General features: G+C 31.3%; 2 protein-coding genes across 3 annotated transcripts; one reads left to right on the top strand and one right to left on the bottom strand.

Moving 5' to 3' along the window:
• Nucleotides 1-611: 611 nt before the first annotated feature.
• LOC114418221 lies at nt 612-5,546 on the bottom strand. Its single transcript, XM_028383464.1, has 5 exons — nt 5,158-5,546; nt 4,488-5,055; nt 3,488-3,968; nt 2,856-2,937; nt 612-935 (listed from the first exon to the last, which is right to left on the bottom strand). Exons 1-5 carry the CDS (start codon nt 5,212-5,214, stop codon nt 711-713), a joined length of 1,413 nt encoding a protein of 470 aa, XP_028239265.1. The 5' UTR covers nt 5,215-5,546; the 3' UTR covers nt 612-710.
• An 8,841-nt stretch (nt 5,547-14,387) lies between these two features.
• On the top strand, nt 14,388-15,743 carry LOC114418220. Of its 2 annotated transcripts, none has more exons than XM_028383462.1 (3): nt 14,388-14,623; nt 14,817-14,938; nt 15,230-15,743. In XM_028383462.1, exons 1-3 carry the CDS (start codon nt 14,456-14,458, stop codon nt 15,357-15,359), a joined length of 420 nt encoding a protein of 139 aa, XP_028239263.1. In that variant the 5' UTR covers nt 14,388-14,455; the 3' UTR covers nt 15,360-15,743. The 2 variants fall into 2 exon arrangements, with proteins under 2 accessions (XP_028239263.1, XP_028239264.1); XM_028383463.1 differs by having other exon boundaries at nt 14,390-14,578.
• The last annotated feature ends 1,929 nt before the right edge of the window (nt 15,744-17,672 follow it).

Below are 17,672 nucleotides of genomic sequence, written 5' to 3'. Positions count from 1 at the left end.
GGGAGATATCTGAAAGGGAGGGATACCCTTTACTTTGTTATTATTTGCTTGTCAACTTTGTATTTTTCGACCTCCTAATCTAAACTAATAATCCAAATACAAAACGACACAAGCATCAGAACAAGTGGAAAAACAACATATCCACATCACCTTTCCCTTTGTAATTTTCAGGTTTCGGAGCTATTGTGTAGTCCCATGAGTTAGATATGCTGTGTACCTTGCTTGGACTTATCTAAGTGGCTCTGAACTTCTGATTTTGAAAATATTATAAAGGATATGAAATATTCCAGGTTTATACTGTATATGGAATTGGAGGCTCAAGATATGTTGGGCAAGTGTTAAGCGAACACACACACTCGCTCCAGGTTTAAGGGATTTTTTTTTTTAAACAATTGAGTATGATTTAAAGTGTTAATAGACTAGTGAATACGTTACTTGCATGAATAATGAACAATTTTTTCATTAATAGACTTCATAATAAATTAAGAGATAAAGAATAATAATTAATATTTAAAAATTATTTAGTTTCTTATAATTAAGAAAAAACATATACTTATTTATTTATGTTTATATAAAGAACTAGAGATAGCACTAAATAAAAAATAAAGCAATTTAAAATTTCAATATATTAAAATTTTGCTTTTATTAAATATTCTTTATCCTTAAATCCTTAACAAGTCTCTTTTGACACTCCTAACAAAACTATATATTTAATGATGGTTGTTATTGCAAGGGAAGCAACCACATGAACTGGGCCTTGAAAATTGTGAGTTATGTTTATGAATCATCTTTTGAGCTTGTTCAGTGGCCTTGTGGATTTGCTCCAAATGTTGTTGTCTAGCTTCTGCTCTCCACTCTTCAGCTTTCCTGTGAACCACTGACATCCTCTTCATCAACTTTTCTTCTAGGCTTGACTTCATCTTCTGTATTTTCACCTAAGCAATATTTTCAACAAAACATGCTTAGTTTCAATGACATGGTTTTGAACTTTGAAGTTGAAAACTCGCTTGGTAATCTGTAACAGTACTACAGTATTTAACATATTCATGTTTTGATTTCAATGCTTTTTTAGAACATAGAAACAATTTATTAACAATAGAATGTTGAAAAAGACAATATGCCTAGAAGTATTCAACTTTGGAAATTGTTTTTATTATTATGGTCTATATTTAGAATAGTAGTATATTGATTCCCTATCTATCTCCATTGTCCAGCTGTCCAAGTTCTTAACCAAGTACTATGTCACAAAAGTACGTTCCTAGCCTTTGTTGACAACCCAGACAAGACATTCACACGAGAAAAACTCATCAATCCTCCAAATAATAATGGAATCAAAGCAAGGTGAAGATTGGTGCTCAAACCAAATTATAATAATCATAATCATAGTAACAAAGGAAAAAGAATAACATTTTTTACATATGTACCTCACAGAATATTACCATAAACATTCAGAACTTAATAGCTATTCTTTTCTTGTTTTAAAAATGTCCAAATATTACACATGACATACTTATATTGCGAGATAATTACTACTATAAATTTTATATTTTCAAGTTGACATAACACTAACCAACTCATAATACCCCAAATTTCTCACGAATTTCTAAATGTAATGTTCACATGTGCTCCCTAATATAATAAGTAGTATTACGAACATTATTGCTTCTGGGTTTCATTTTTTTAATTAAGAGTTTGATGATTATTTTTTCTTAATTAAGAGTGAAGCATGAACATGGAGATGTATTTGATTGGAGGAAGACTCAGACTTGGACCGTGGACTGGTCAAGAAAATAATAATAAAATGTGTGCATGAGTTGGGGGTGGCTCGAGGTATAGGTCATCAACATGCCAGGCAAAGGCAATGCATTCAATTGTGGTCAAAAGTTGATAGCAGGAGCTAATGCATAAAACCTGTTAGTATTACATAGTGAGGATAGAGATGGGTTTCTACTAGTATGTGCTTAGGACAACAGGCTACACCATGTGCATTACACAGTAATATGGTCTTACAAACAGTTCAAAATGCTTCCAAAAGTGTAAAGTTCCAGTAATGGATATCTTGTACTTTACAAATTATTAATATTTCAAATTTCAATGCCAAAACTCAAAAGCAACTAGTCAAGTACCAAGCAAATGGAGGGCCGGACATACAACCAGCGGCAAAACAGCCTTTACATGTTAAAATATTAAAATTAAAAAAAAATTAGATTATACTATATGTTTTGGTATTGTAAAATGAACAAGTTTTAACTTTAGTCTCTAAAATATTTTTATTTAGTTTTCATTTCCTTAAAATTTGAAATTATCATTCTTGGTCTTTGTAAAATAAGTTAATTTTAGTTTCAGTAACTCTTTTTTTTTAACATTCCTTTAACCAATTTCATATGATTATTAGTATAAATCTAAAAATATTGTTTTAGATTTTAGAGATACAAACTAAAAAAATTACTTGACTCCAAAAAAATCTTTTAAGTGGAATTAATCTCGAGATTGAGATTAACTTGTCCTGATATTGAATATTTAATTTATGAGTAGGGATTAAACAACTGTCATTTGGATTAACATTCAACAATTACGGCTATTACAGCTATTATGACTTAGAAGTTAGAATAGCATTTTTATACTAGTTATATTATGCCATTACATCTATGGCTTAGAATAACATTTTGATACTAGCATTTTGAAGTATATTATAGGTAACGCACTTTTTATAGTATTTTCTCTCTTTATCTTCTTTTATTATATCACTCATTTTGTTTCACATTTCTACCTATTTCTCTTATTGTGCAAGAAACTTGCAAGAAACTGTACAAATTTGTTATACAGAATATAATCTATGAATGGCAATGAAATACCTCAAGCTTTCTTGACCTGGCCTCTGCTTTAGCATTTTGGAGGTTTACCCAAGCTTGGATTTTTGCTTCTTCTCTCTGATACCTGCAAGAACTCAAAATCACAATTCAGTTCCAGTCATACATATCAGAAGAAAACTACAAACAAGAGAAATACTAACAAAATATTCTATATAACACTCTCTAATACTTGCCGAAATTTATTAAAAATTAAAAAAGTCTTGCTCCTTATTTAATTAGCTTATTTATAATATTGAAAAACTTAATTATTAATTTGGTCTCCAAATTTTAAAAAGGTTCAATTTGATCATAAGTTCTTAAAAATAAATTAATTTGATCCCCAAATTATTAAAAGGTTTAATTTAGTCCTCAAATTCTTAAAAATGAATCAATTGAACCTTCAAATTCTTAAAAATGAATCAATATGATTTTCAAATTTTTAAGAACTTAAAGACCAAATTAAAATATTTAAAATAATTTGAAGACCAAATTGATTTCATCTTTAAAAACTTTGAGCATTAAATTGAACCTTTTAAAAATTTGAGAATCAAATTGATAATTAAGGTTATTGAAAATGTGTCAGAAGTTATTGAAAATAGTTATTCAATGCACTGAAACTATTAAGGTTGAGTTACCTAAGACAACACTTGGTCTTCTCCTCTTCTTCCCATGCAGCAGCTATGCAGTCTGAATCAGCTTTGTGGCTACCATTGTGCCTCAAGCTTTTAGATATTTCCTTTTCTTCCTCCTCACTTGAGCTCCAATTTAAAGGGACTATATCATACTGCGTTCCTAGTTGCAGCTTGGAAAAATGGCACTCCTCAAGCTGAATAACATCAAGAGTGCAGGCACTGCTAGCCAAGGCCAATGGCCCTGACCTACTTGCAGGAGTGTTGTGCCGAGGAGGCGATGAAATCTTAACTGGGGTGTGGCATCTTGAAGTTGTGGAACTTCCCAGTGGAGTCATCTCAGTCCCAATGTCTCTATGTTGAACCACTTCTGTGCAAGCATCTTGCATTGCTCCATCACCTTGGTTCCTAAACAAGAACCCTTCTTTAGCAGGTTCTAAATATCTCAAATTTGGCAAAACTGGCTCTATGCTGTCTGTGAATTTATCTGCATTGCAATTCACTACATTAGTAAAATTGTGTAGTCCATTATTTGTATTATGTTCCGTACAATTTCAAATGCACCCCAATAGGATGAGGAAATTTGTTTCTCAATTTGAGAAATGTTACTCTCTAACAAAATCTTCTGAACACACTCTATACAATATTGACTGAAATTTACTGAAATTTACAAAATTTAGTAAGTCTCACTTCTAATTTAACCAGTATGTTGCTAGCACTCAGCTTTTAATTTGGATACATGAGATATATGATCCTAGGTTATGTCAGAAGCTGCAAACAGTATCCGCACAAGCTACCATCATGCTCATCAGCTCAGAATACAATGAAACTGTAAGAAATTTTAATATTCAACCGACCCACAATATAAAAAAGAATATAAAAAAGACAAAAGGGAAAAGAAACAGGAAGACAACGATGGCTAAAAGGGTAAATTGGAAAAAAATAAAGGCAAGGAAAAAGGAGGGGGATAAAGTCAATTTTTGAAGTTAAGTCTGTGATATCCCACCTTTTAGTACAATGTCTTTAACGCCATGGAAAGCGCTGAGTGTGTTATGGTGGTGGTCCAAAGAAGGAGACCAAGGGAAGTTTGGGACAGCTTTGGACGAAACCCTTTCTTCTGTGACCCTTGATTTCTCCGAGAAACCTTCCATTTGCTGCTTGAAGCCAACATCATCATCAGATTGTTGTTGTCTGGTTGTGACCTTTGAGGAGTCTGAAACTAAAACCTTCGTAGTGTTGTTGTTGTGAGCAGGTGAGTCATGGCAAGAAGTGCTCATGAGCCATTTCTCTGCATCATCCCATTTGGAAGGGAAGCTCTTTCTTGGAAGGCCAGAGCTGAAGGTGAAAACTGGTCTTCCAGGTGTGGAGGGTGAATCTAGTAGCCTCCTCTGTTGTGAAACAGAATGGCCTCTGCTTTCAGCTCTGCCATTTGGCATTGGCAAAGGCAATGACTTGACAAACTCAGAGGTTTCTTTAAGGTTGAGCTTGCAAAGTGGGTCAGGGAAGTCATCAGCAAAAGGGTCGTCTTTGCTTTTCCCATACAAGCTCATGTTGCTCTCAGTGAGTAGTGCTTCCTGAGTCACAAAAAGGAGAAGAAGAAAAAAGTGAGTGAGAAATGAAATGGCTTCAAAGGACATTATTATTATTATTATTATTAAGTGTAGGAGGATTCTTACCCCATGTGGTGCCAATGCAGATGGAGGTTGAAAGAATTTGTGGCTGGGGAGGTCCATGGCATGGCACAGTGAATTTGATGTGAGAGAAATGTGAATGGAGTGTCTCTCCACTCTCTAGTAGTGTGGTTCGGTTATTTGCAAATTTTGCATTAGTTTCATATGATGTTTGAAGTGGGTCAGGGGAAAGTGACCGTGGAGGCAGTGGGAACAGAACAGAACACTGAACAAGGAAAAAGGTGTGTTAGGCTTGGTTGGAACCGGGGTCTATAATAATAATAGGTACACCAATTACTTACTTGACTCACATGCAAGGAGCCAAAAACACAGTTGTGTCTTGTATCTTCAGGCCATGCCACTATGTGTTGTGTTGTGTGTCACAGCTCACAAACCCTCCTATCTCGAGGACACCGATGGAAAGAGTACATCATCAACACAAGAGTGAGCTTTTGTGCCTCCAAAGGAAATAATTTAAGAAAGAAACAACAAGAAAAATGCAAAATAAATAGAATAATATCAATATGTTATAACTTATAACTACTTATACTGTTCATATAATATGTTTTTTATATAAAATTTTGTTTTTATATCCCTGTCACATCAATCATCCTATCACAGATTTTTCTCTGTTGTGTCTTGAGTAATTGTAATTCTCTTTGCGTCTTGAAACAAACATCAATCAATTAACCTGATATTATTTCAGTTTAATTGGAGAGATTGAATAAAGATGATGTATTTGGTGGAAAATACGTGTTCTCTTGAGGAGACAAAAAAAGAAAAATTTCACCACAAATGGGTAATTAGTTTACGTGATACGTGTCAAATCTTCCTTAAAAAGGTTAGATTTAAATTTTATGTGTATAAATAAAATTTACAAAAAAGAGTTGATTTATCATATATCTTTCCTTCCTCCTAAATCCTAAAATAATTGTCTTATTTGAGGAAAAAAATGTCACGGATTCAACTTTTTTAATGTAACATTAATTATTTTTTTATTAATATTTTTAATACATATTACTTTAATTTTTGGATCTCATATTAATATTATACTTTTTATTCATTTAATAAGAATAATTTTGTAAAACTATTAATATTATGTTTTTTTTATTTATGTAAAATAATATTATAGGACAACACTTACTTTGGATGGAAAAGAATAATTGTTTCTGACAACTTGTATAAAACTGTTTTTCTTAAAATATGTTATAATTTTTTTTTTACAAAAATAACTCCTTGGGTAAGCAAAATACTATATAATTTTTATGCTTTGACAAACGTATGCACTATTTATTTAATGTTTTTTATGGAGTATAAGGAGAACAGTTAGAAACATATAATTAAGGTGGTAAGGGTGTGTGGGTCACATGTGAATTTAAATTGACCTAAATCCATCCAAATAATTTTGATTGAATAATTTTTGTATTTCAATTAGATCTTAATCAAATCAATTAAATCTGTTGAATTTTGGATTAGGTTATGGATTTTAATATCTGAACTCATTGACTTGGTTCATTGATTCATTATTATTATTATTATTATTATTATTATTATTATTATTATTATTGTTATACATAATATATACTATATATTTTTAAATTTTTTAAAAATCAAATATTATTGATTACATAGACCTATTGACCTGAATTGAATAAACATTAACGCATCCTTAACCTCCAGGATCAAAGAGACAAGTGTTTTATTAATTAAAGTCACTTTGGGTGAGCTTCTAAAAATATTTTGAATCTATTTACAAAGGGTAAACCTCATAATGTCTCATTGGTTTTGGTAGAAAAAAATGTTTGAAATTCATCCTCATTATGCTTACTAAAACTCCTTATCTCAAATATGGTATACTTAATTTTTCATCCCCTGTGAATAGACAGATGGATAAGAGTCAATGGAATGAAGTGAGGTGTGACAACATTACAAAAAATTATTTTTAATAAAAAATCTAACAAAAAATAATTTTGTTTGATTCATTTAATTAAAATGTTAACTTATAAACATTACATTTTAAAAAGGAATAGACAAACCGTTGACAACCGAGTTCGATTTTATTTATTTTTTTCTTAAAAAATCAATTTAAACCACCTATTTAAATTTAATTAAATTAAATTATAAATTTAACTAAATCTAACCCAAATCGACCAACTTATACTCTAGGTGTGATACTCTCTTTCATTTTAGTCGTCATTATTTTATTTTAGGCAAAATTACAAATTTGATTATCCAGTTTATCTCCAGTTTTGGATTTGTTCCTCTAATAATTTAATTCACAAATTTGGTTCCCCTATTTTGTAAAATCTTGTAATGTTGGTTCCCAGGCCACAATTAAACGTTGACCGTTAACAAGTGATGTTGACTGTCAAGTGTCACATTCTTATTGGATGATGAGTGTCATGTATCATGTTCTGATTGTATGTCAACTCCATGAAAGATGAAATGAATTGTTATTTTCATTGACCAATCAGAATATGACATGTGATAGTCATCATCCATCCAATAAGAACGTGACACGTGACAGTCAACATCATTTGTTAACGGTCAACGTTCAATTGTGGTCTGGGAGACTAACATTGCACGATTTTACAAAATTAGATCCAAAACTAAAGATAAATTGGAGGACCAAAAATATAATTTTGCCTTTTTATTTTATGAAGGCGGAAATCTCTCGACTTTACTAGGATACCGTACAGGTCTTTTTTTTTTTCTTGCCTTCACTCAATCAATTATGCATGTTATTTTCTCGGGCAAAATCATAGAGAGTAAGAATTTCCGTACGTAAGAATTGAAACTGATCTATAGTCAATAAATCAGAATCATTAGATGAAACTCAAACAACTCAAATTTTGATTTCAGGGAATTGAATTCAAAGTACAACTCATAATGTGAACCATGGCCAGATCGATACTCTTCGTCTAACTAATCTAATTTATTAATTACACTAACTTCACTAATTTTTTTACTTGACTTAAATCTAAGTCGTGTCTGGTTCCTACTTCTTGGGTTAACCAAGCTCTATCATAGGCTTAGTTTGCATGCCAAATGAATATGTTATTTCACTTCTAGTGTTACAGCTTCTTCAATTCTTTAGGGCATCCAAGACAGTCGCCTTTGTTTAATTTAATGTTGAAGATAAAGTTGCATTTAAAATATCAACTAGCATAGACTTTCATGTTTAGTTTAAAGGATGTATTTGTTTCAGTTTTATAAAGGTAAATAGCCTATATATTTTTCTGGCTGCTAATAAATATTTGAAATACCAAGGCAAACATGTAAGTACACCCTTGACCCCTTCTCTTCATCTCATTTAAAAGATGTATTTGTGCCACTTCATCCATGATCATGGATCTTTACGGAAATATATGCTCATGTGGGGTCACATTACCTCTTGGTTATTTGGCTAATGTCAATGGTTTTGAATCTCACACCAATTTCCCTCTTGTCAATGGTATTCCTATTGAATTTGAAGAAGAGTTACAAATTGTGGTACGCAGGCAGGACCCAAGAGTGAAAAGTCAATGAGGCCAGCCTGAGATGTAACAGAATTTTTGCCACAGGTATGATTGAATCTTTAGTGTATCTTTGAGTTTGGGTTTTGAGGTTAACTCATGCAAAATTGACTTGGATGACAAGGATTGTTAAAACTTTATAGGCAGGTTAGGGGTGACTGAGATTAAGACAACTTTTTAATTCACTTTCAAAATTATCCGTTTGGAGCGTGACGATAGATGACCAAACAATGGATTTAAGACAAATTTTATATCATCTTTTAGAGTCTAATTAAGCTCCATAAAATAATATGTGTAATATTAAATTTAATATAATATATCTATCGATCATTTTAACATCTATTACTAACAGCAAATTAAAATATTTTAACTCTAGATGATTTTATAAAGTAAAACAAATATATAAAAGAAAATTCAATAAAGTAAAAATAAGCCGCGAAAATCCGTTGGAAATTAATTGCAGCAGGACCAGGAACCTTTTCAGCCATGCACTTGCTCAGTGTCAGCATTTGCATCCCCCCCTCTTTTCCAAATTCAATGGCTTTCTCTCTCTGATTCCTCCTTCCCTGTAACCATCCACAGCATCAATCCTTAGTCCTCGCTTTGCTGTCTTACCTGCTTTTGTAGATTTTATTTTACGTGTTTTTGTCTGTTGGAAACTAGGAATTATCCCACTTTTTTTCTTTTTTACTGTTGGTTATGCTGTCACCAATTTATATTCTTCATGGGCCTGTCTGAATAATGTTTTTTCCCCCTATATTATACAATGTAAATGTTCTGTACAAGGAGAGAATGTCACACTTGTCACGGTAATGTAATTTACCTGTGCATATTTTTTTTTTATCTTTTCACATTTATTTTTTTAGTTTGACTCATTCATGGAAATGTAATTTAGCTATGCACATTAGAATAAGTACTTTCATTGATATGATTTTGATTAAGTATTTATTTTTACCCTTAATTCTTTGGACTAAATACAATTCTTGAGGCAGTGTAGTTGCATGAGTTGGTTCCTAGTATTATCATTTCAACTTAGTTTAGACTTGCTCGCTGCTAGTCTGCATATGTTAATGCTTATAACTTATAAGTGATCCAATAGAGCAGGTAGATTTTCATCATTTTAGTTAAGGAAGTTACTTTAGCAGATGATGACAGAAATATAATATGTACTTTTTCTATCTTTGAAATTTTTTTCCCCCAAGGTTGACTGGGGTAAAGCCTAGCTTTAGTTAATCTCTCATGCACCTCCAAGTTTGCACAAGTTGATACACACTTATGTTATGTGACATGCTGCACTTTTACTTCTCTTCATTTTTCACTTCTCTTTTAGATGAAAATAGATACTTCGACTGCAAGTCTGCAACCCTGGAAAGTGGAAATCCTCAATCTTTTGGTTAGGAGGCGATAACTTTTATCCTAGAGGTTTCTTTCTTGTTTTTCTTTTTTCTTTTTATGGTGGAATTAATGCTTATTATGATTAGCTCATCTCTGTCTTAGGTTCCTGCATTATGTGACCATCCAGCTATTTTGGACAGACATCTATATATAGCTTAGTGGATCAGCAAACTGTCTCTTTTCAATTTTGTGATTTATTTCTCTTATTTTTTTTTTTTACAGTTTTTTATTTCACTTTCACCCATCTAGATTTAGCCCAGAAAATTTTCTGAATCTCTTGTCAAGATGGAACAAATGTTTTAATCCGGATTCGAACCCATGACCAACAAGTCACCAAGACACAACTTTACCGTTGCACCAGGGCTCGCCCTCTGAACAAATATATTATAAAAAAATTTGTATGGTTTAGCAGAATGGGATCTCAAATTCAAGAACTTGATCTAGATTTTTCTCTCTTTTTTAGTAGTTGTTGTCAAATAAGTTTTAAGTACATTTTCTAATTTTAACTCCAACAGTAGAACTTAACTTGAGTTCTTAACCTATTATTAATAGGTTCCTTTTTATTTCTTTACTCACATGAACTTCCATTTTAACTTGAATTTTTTTTTAATGGTTAAGCAACCGTTCTTCCATCTGTTCTAATAATATTCTCAAGTTGCTTCATTTTAAGAACTAATATAAGCATTTGCATTAGATTTGCTCTAACTAACGGCTAACTGATTGTAACTAGTAAATCAATGAGAGCAACATTTTTGCAAGGTGGTGAAGATTTACATTTGACTTTTCTCATATCCTATTGACACAAATTTAAGAGGAAAATATTTAAATGAAAGGATGAAAAATTGAATTTATATTTGTCGATGAAGATAAGTGCTGTAAAAAGTTCTTTCATTGCTGCAGTCTACCGAGTGAAACAAAAATAACAAAAGTTGCTTTCATAGCTGATGATATGATCTTGAGTGTTTCTATATTCTGTGTTTAATATTCTTCATCTCATCTTTGTAATTATCTTTTCCCTCTATGGTTGTCCTTTTGACAATATTGCCATGCTGACGCCAGAAATTAGAGAGCAATAGGAAGATATTGGATAGAATCTGAGAGAACAACTACTTTGGTATTGTAAGTATCATGCATATATGGGATGGGCCATGAAAATTGAAGTTGTTCCTATATCCTTATCAGGGCACCATACAATGGTGCAAGCTCAGTGGTAGCCTTGAGCTTTGTTTTATTTTATTCTTGCTGACATTGTAGGTTTCTATTTTATTTAGAATCTGAATACACCTTTTCTTAATGGTCAGATCCATGTATATAAAATGATGATACAACTACTCAAAATCTAATAGTATGTTTGGTTCTACATTTCAGATGTGACTTTTCAGGTTTTTTGACTGCATGTTTGTGTCATTATTTTTTTTTAAGCGAGTTTGTGTCATTGTTACAAGCAACTCTAACCTATTTTTTTTAAAGCATCTCTTTTGTTATTTCTCTGTTAAAGTGCATTTATATGGCATAATATTAATACTATCAAATTCTGCTCGGTGAACAATCCTTTTTATGAAGATCTCCGTTAAAATGTATTTATAAGACATAAAACTGCTAGCAGCTTAGGCTTCACAGTAATTCTAAATGAATTTCTCGTAACAATTCCAACATGTCATTTTCGTCCTTTCTAATAGTATTGGAAGTACCTCGTGGTTCTACTAGTTTTGTTCATAAAAAAATATTAATACTAGTATTATTGATGCATGAAATTTATTTAGCATTTACATCAATAAAATGTTTGTTTCTAAGAAGAAATTTCACTCTTTTCAAGAAGCTATATAGGTCCAAGGAATATGGTGCCAACTTTTTTAAAAAAAAAGGAAGATGGTGCCAAACCACAAAATCTAGCTGCAAGGAATAAGGATGTATGATTTGGATGGGAATCAGACACCTAAAAATTGAGGTAATTTGAAAGCTTTTAAGGGCCCATCGCCCATGGTTTAGGATTTGTCATCGTTAAGGAAAACCTACTTGTCACTTGTGGGAAGCAATATGCCAATTAATAACCATGGTTCACTGTTTCACATATAAAAAATGTTTAAAAAAGGAAAATTGCACACTCAACTCAACTAATAGAAGGAATATTTTGTTTTCAACTTTTCTAGGAATAGAGAATTGAATCTCCATTTTCTCACAAACTTGATTCATTTATTTCTTGCACGTAAAATATACAATCACTATCACACACGTCAGAATTAGTATTTAATGTAGAGTCGGATGCAATACGTACGCATTAGCTATTGCGTTTGGTCTACAAATTCCCTTCCAACCTTAAGATGACATGTGGAGAACTGAAATATTTAAATGCCTTGCATTTTCCCATTAACCAACCACTTCAGACTTCAGTGCACAATAGAAGGTCAATATCAATATATATGCTTCCTAGCATTTGATTACAAAAATTGGGTTTCCTCTCTTACACTCTCTCATGATCTGATGAAGACATAAACAATTATTATAAATTAACTCTCTCATGATCTAATGAAGACATAAACAATTATTATAAATTAAATATAACGTCACATTAACTTCAAAATTAAGTTTTTTTTTTCTCTGTGAAAATAGTTAAGTTTATTTTGATAAATTTACATAAGTTGACTATTTCTTCTTTGAAAATTGAAACATATTATCTTTTGGTACAATCCAGTAATAAAATAATTATCTAGAACTCTTGGCAAGTGATGACTTAGCCAGTATATATAAATATAAAAACGAAAAATGGATACAGCTTGATAAATAGATACTTACAATAACTTTTAAAAATTCTAAGATATAATCACTAATGGAAATTTTTGGCTCACACTAATGGATTGATGTTAGATTTGCCTCCATTAGTATAACTTCGTCTAATGAAAATTAAATTGTTAGTATAGGCATTTCATGTGTATCATATTAACAAAAATAAATAAATAAATCGTTGACATAAAAAATTAACACACATCAAGTGTTAATATAATACATCAATATCAACATCAAACCGTGTCAATATGTCCCTCGATCTGTCACTGCATGCCCATTACCTCTATCACCATGCGGAACCGAATTATTTCTTTAAGAATTCCTCTTCTCTTTTAGGAGGAACTTCTTCACTTCTCATTGTGACGACTGGGTTTTCATCGCCAAAAAGGAGTTTGTGTTTACTTCTTTTTTAGAGATTGAGTCATTATAATGATGTTATATATATGTGTCTTATGACACTTAACGTGTCATATCAACATCTCTGTTAATTAATGTCAATGAACACCAGTTAGAGATTAAAATGACCAATAGATTGAAGTTGAGAATTCTTAAAAAAATTATTTTTTTTAAGGACTAAAATGACCAATTCCTTAAAGACAAAAATAATGATTCACATCAAACAATAACTATAATAAAGAAATTAAAAAGATTAGTATGCTATATATCTAATTTCCACTTGTGGATATATCTCCCACTTTCTTTTTATTAATTTCATTTTGTTTTTTATAATTAATTTTCCTTAATCACGACGAACTTCGATCTTAGTTATAACCTTGTCTAGTTATATATATATTTTTTTAGGTGAATTCTTGTATGGTTGTTTTGTCTCTTACATTGCCTCACTTATAAGATGATAAGTTCCTCTACACGATGCATGTGGAAATGAAATAATAGTGTATTGCTTTTAAACATCATAAATGAAACAATATGAAGTTCATTAATGCCACCTTATATGGTGACACGTTAATACAGCTAGCAAATGCCCAATTAACAGAAGGAACACTATCAAGTATAGAAATATCCGTATATTTTTGGATGAAGATTTTTTTTAGTGGAGAGAACACCTATTATGAAAGTTTACTATTTGCTGTATGACTACCTACAGTAGAATTCCAAGAAAGGTTAAGTAGTATCTAAAAAAAATTAATATCCTACAACTTTTTTCTCCTATGAAGGCCAACCAATCCCGTGGTCTGAAGTTCACCGGGAATGGAAGATAAGACATAAGAAACGTGTATACACTAAGAAATAGGATGAAAAGAAATATATGATAAATAATATGATGTGATAATTTATAAAAAAAAAATATTAAGATTGTAGAAAAATAATGTGTTAAACAATTATATATCATTATATTGTTAAAGACGTATGCAACCTTTATCCACTAATATATTAATGCCAATGCATCGTGACAAGACATGGTCCATCAATAATTGAAATTATTACATGACCAAGGCCACAAAACCGATGCCCACTGTTAATAACTAATTTATTTTGTGACGTGATCATTACATTAACTATTACTATATATCAATAAGCCATCCATCAACACTTTTATTCCTTTTCTTCTTCTTATCCTCCTTCTTCATGTTCTTGAAGAATTAGAATTGATGGCAGTCAACAGTTATTCTTCATCAGCTCAAATCTCACTTCAGAAATATGGTTCATTTATGGAATATACAAACAAAGAGTTGATGTCCAAACGATGCTGCGTCCCACAGAAAACGGCACCGGTTGGTCCAGTAGTATTGAGAATCACATCATCCATCAAGAACAAGATCAATATCTTATTATATTTCTTCTATACTATACTCGTATATCTGTATCTATATGCTAGGCTTCTTTTTTTTTATGATTATTACTCTTACTAAGATGAAAAGCCATATATTTAACAAGTCCTATATGGTTAATTGATAAACACAAATTAGACTGAGTACTGTGTTAATTGATGTCTATTTTGCTCCTAAACAGATCTATGAGGACCAATCTCAGGGCATAATTTGCTATGAAGATGAAAGTGGAGAAATAATTTGTGAAGGGTACGATGAAGGGCCTCGTTATCACCGAATTCCTAGTCCAACTCAACACCCAAGGTAGAGAATCTTATCCAACCACTTAACTCCCACACTTAGAAATTACTTTAGACAATCCCAGACCACGTGTCTATAGTTTTGACCAATCTTAAGTTACATTTAAACATAAATTTTCATTTAAAAGAAATTAATAACACTTAATTATGTTATATGTTACTTGGAGATTGATTAGACCCTGATGGTCCAAGACCATCCCCTCACCTTAAAAAAGAGAGAAAAAGTATTCAAATCCAAATTAGTACTTTGTATACTTATCTAATTAACTACAGGGAATTTAATTTTCTGATTCAGGGATGTTGAAATCATGAATCTTCAACAACAACAAAGTTGGCTTCAGATTGTTAAAGGAGAAGAAATCAATCATTTAGCTAAAGGTGCTCTTCATCTACAAGAGGATTTAAACTACAATAAATGGCTTTAACTCATTCCAAACCAATCAGGCTTTTGTCACTCTCAAAGGCTTTAACAGTTACATGCAGTGCTAATATGTATCAGAAAGGAATAATAGCACAAGAATATGCAGTAATTGGTGAATCAAATAGGACATGTGCTGTCTTCAGCACATTTTCATGCAAGTTGTACAAATTGACAGTGCGTGGTGATGCTTTTCTTATATACTTTTCTTTTCAATCTGCCCATATAGTTTCACATCAGAAATTCAGAATCTTATATTATCTGATAAATGGAAGGAAGTTAATTATGACTCACAAAGCAAAGATAACTTTGAGTTTAGTAGAACCATTATAGATTTACAGGCAACATAATTCTCCATCCGAGTATTTATTGTAATTTTATATTTACGGCTTATTAAGTTGAAACAATTCTGATCCACATGCTAAAAATCTTGTATGGTTATGAAATATTTTTATTTTCTTTTATCAAATATGAAAAAATCTTATGTTGCTAAAAAAAATCCTATATTAAGATTTTAGAGCACCAAAATGAGAAATGAGTGGTCTGTGTTTAAGAGGTGTATGATGAAAATGAAAAAAGAAAGATGAATTTGGAAGAGCAAGGGAAACAAATCAAGAGGACCAAGCAGTGGGCCGGAGCTACTTTTTCAACGAGGTGGCTCCCCTCGATAATTTTTTAAAATATCTTAGGTTTTCATCATTGTCATTTTGTTCTAATTAGAATAATTCAACTCTACTTCAATTCGAATTAAGTCTATGGAATCTTTATCTGCTTAATTAGGTACCATTTAAATCATGCATTGATGTGAACACAGGGACTTTGACACTGGAATGAAACTGACATTTTAGACACGCACATCACCTTATAAATTTATAGTTCTTAAAAATTTTAATTGTAATTAAACTTATTTTATATTTCTGCACGTATATATTATGATTATGAATTATGTTATATTAATGAGTCAAGTTCGAGTAGAATAAAATTATTGTGAACGAAATTTTTTAAAGTATCTAACTTAATTGCATATTCCTTGTTTGATGTTTGGGAGGAATATGAAAAGTATAGGTGTTGTACAATTATTACTTCTTTTAACAAATATAATTAGGACATTTGAATTTTCTGGTAGAATTTTAAAATATTTTTACAAGTTTTGATTTTTTAAACCAATTATAAAATAATTCACGATCCAAAATTTATTCACATTTAAAATTTTGTGTCCTTTTCCAACAATGTGTTATCAAGGGATAATAATCTCCCACAAACTCATATTGCGAACCGAGCAATATTCACGAGTCTACAATTACTTTTGAAAGCAAATGATGTTTTTTGGTTTTCTTAAAATAAGAAAAATCGGTTAATATATAGAGAACATACTATTGAGCCGTGTCTATAGATATTTTTTTATAGTATTGAAGCAAAAATATAAGTCAAGAACAGAAAGGGGGAAAATTACAAACGTGAGATATCCACTCTCATGGTATCCTCACGAAGGATATGCTCAGAGATAGAGTTTCACAGTGCATGGCACCCAATTACGTCAAATGGTCAACAGATTCATTACCTTCATATCTCTACCAAATGGACCAGACTCTAAATGTTAGAATATAAATATGAGGTGAAGTTCCACATCGAGTAGAAGTGAAAAAGTGGAGCACCATATAAGTGAGAAAAAGATTCAAAAATTTGAATTTTAATGTTTTAGATTAAAGTATAGTGTCATGTTTTCTCATGTGATTGTTCATGGCTCATGAGTGAAATACACTCAAATCATGAGTTAAAACATCATTGAGAGTTTGACATTGTCATTAATTTTCATTGAAGACCAACCCTATCTAATTTGAATGACTTTCCACTAGAATTATTTTTTTCACACTAAGAGAATCCTCTAAAATTAGAGGCAATAAAATGGGTTAGGTTACCAAGTCTACTCTAACCTCATAAAATGTAGGACTTAGATTTTAAATTTTGAGTCTAAATAAAATATAAACCTTTTCAACTTGACTTAATCATAGTCCTATCTGGACTTAACGAGCAAATTCCCGCAAAAGTATGAAAAAGCAAGGTTTCACTAAGTTTGGATTAGGTTTTAGAGACCTGAATTGAATTTGAGTTTTTTTAGCTTAGTTTGCTATAATTTACAATCGGCATCGAATAGTTTATAATTTGCGTAGAATCGAGAAGCATATGTTGTTACCTCTACTAAAATATGTCTTTGATATCAAATCAATGATCATTTTATATCACATACTAATCTTCTACACCCGAAAGATCTAGTGTTCTTCAAGTGAAAATACAATGAAAATAATACAATATATTTATA

The sequence above is a fragment of the Glycine soja genome, chromosome 7 (assembly GCF_004193775.1).
Source record: "Glycine soja cultivar W05 chromosome 7, ASM419377v2, whole genome shotgun sequence".
Classification (NCBI taxonomy): domain Eukaryota; kingdom Viridiplantae; phylum Streptophyta; class Magnoliopsida; order Fabales; family Fabaceae; genus Glycine; species Glycine soja.
The sequence above is the reverse complement of the archived record's forward strand: the minus strand, read 5'-3'. Positions and strand labels throughout refer to the sequence as shown.

Coding starts and splice junctions, on each gene's coding strand:
- LOC114418221 (XM_028383464.1), bottom strand. CDS start 5,214: ATGGACCTCCCCAGCCACAAATTCTTTCAACCTCCATCTGCATTGGCA. Junction 3,969..4,487: donor TAAAGACATTGTACTAAAAG/GTGGGATATCAC, acceptor ATTGCAATGCAG/ATAAATTCACAGACAGCATA. Junction 2,938..3,487: donor AAGACCAAGTGTTGTCTTAG/GTAACTCAACCT, acceptor GAGTTCTTGCAG/GTATCAGAGAGAAGAAGCAA.
- LOC114418220 (XM_028383462.1), top strand. CDS start 14,456: ATGGCAGTCAACAGTTATTCTTCATCAGCTCAAATCTCACTTCAGAAA. Junction 14,624..14,816: donor CATCATCCATCAAGAACAAG/ATCAATATCTTA, acceptor GCTCCTAAACAG/ATCTATGAGGACCAATCTCA. Junction 14,939..15,229: donor AGTCCAACTCAACACCCAAG/GTAGAGAATCTT, acceptor TTTCTGATTCAG/GGATGTTGAAATCATGAATC.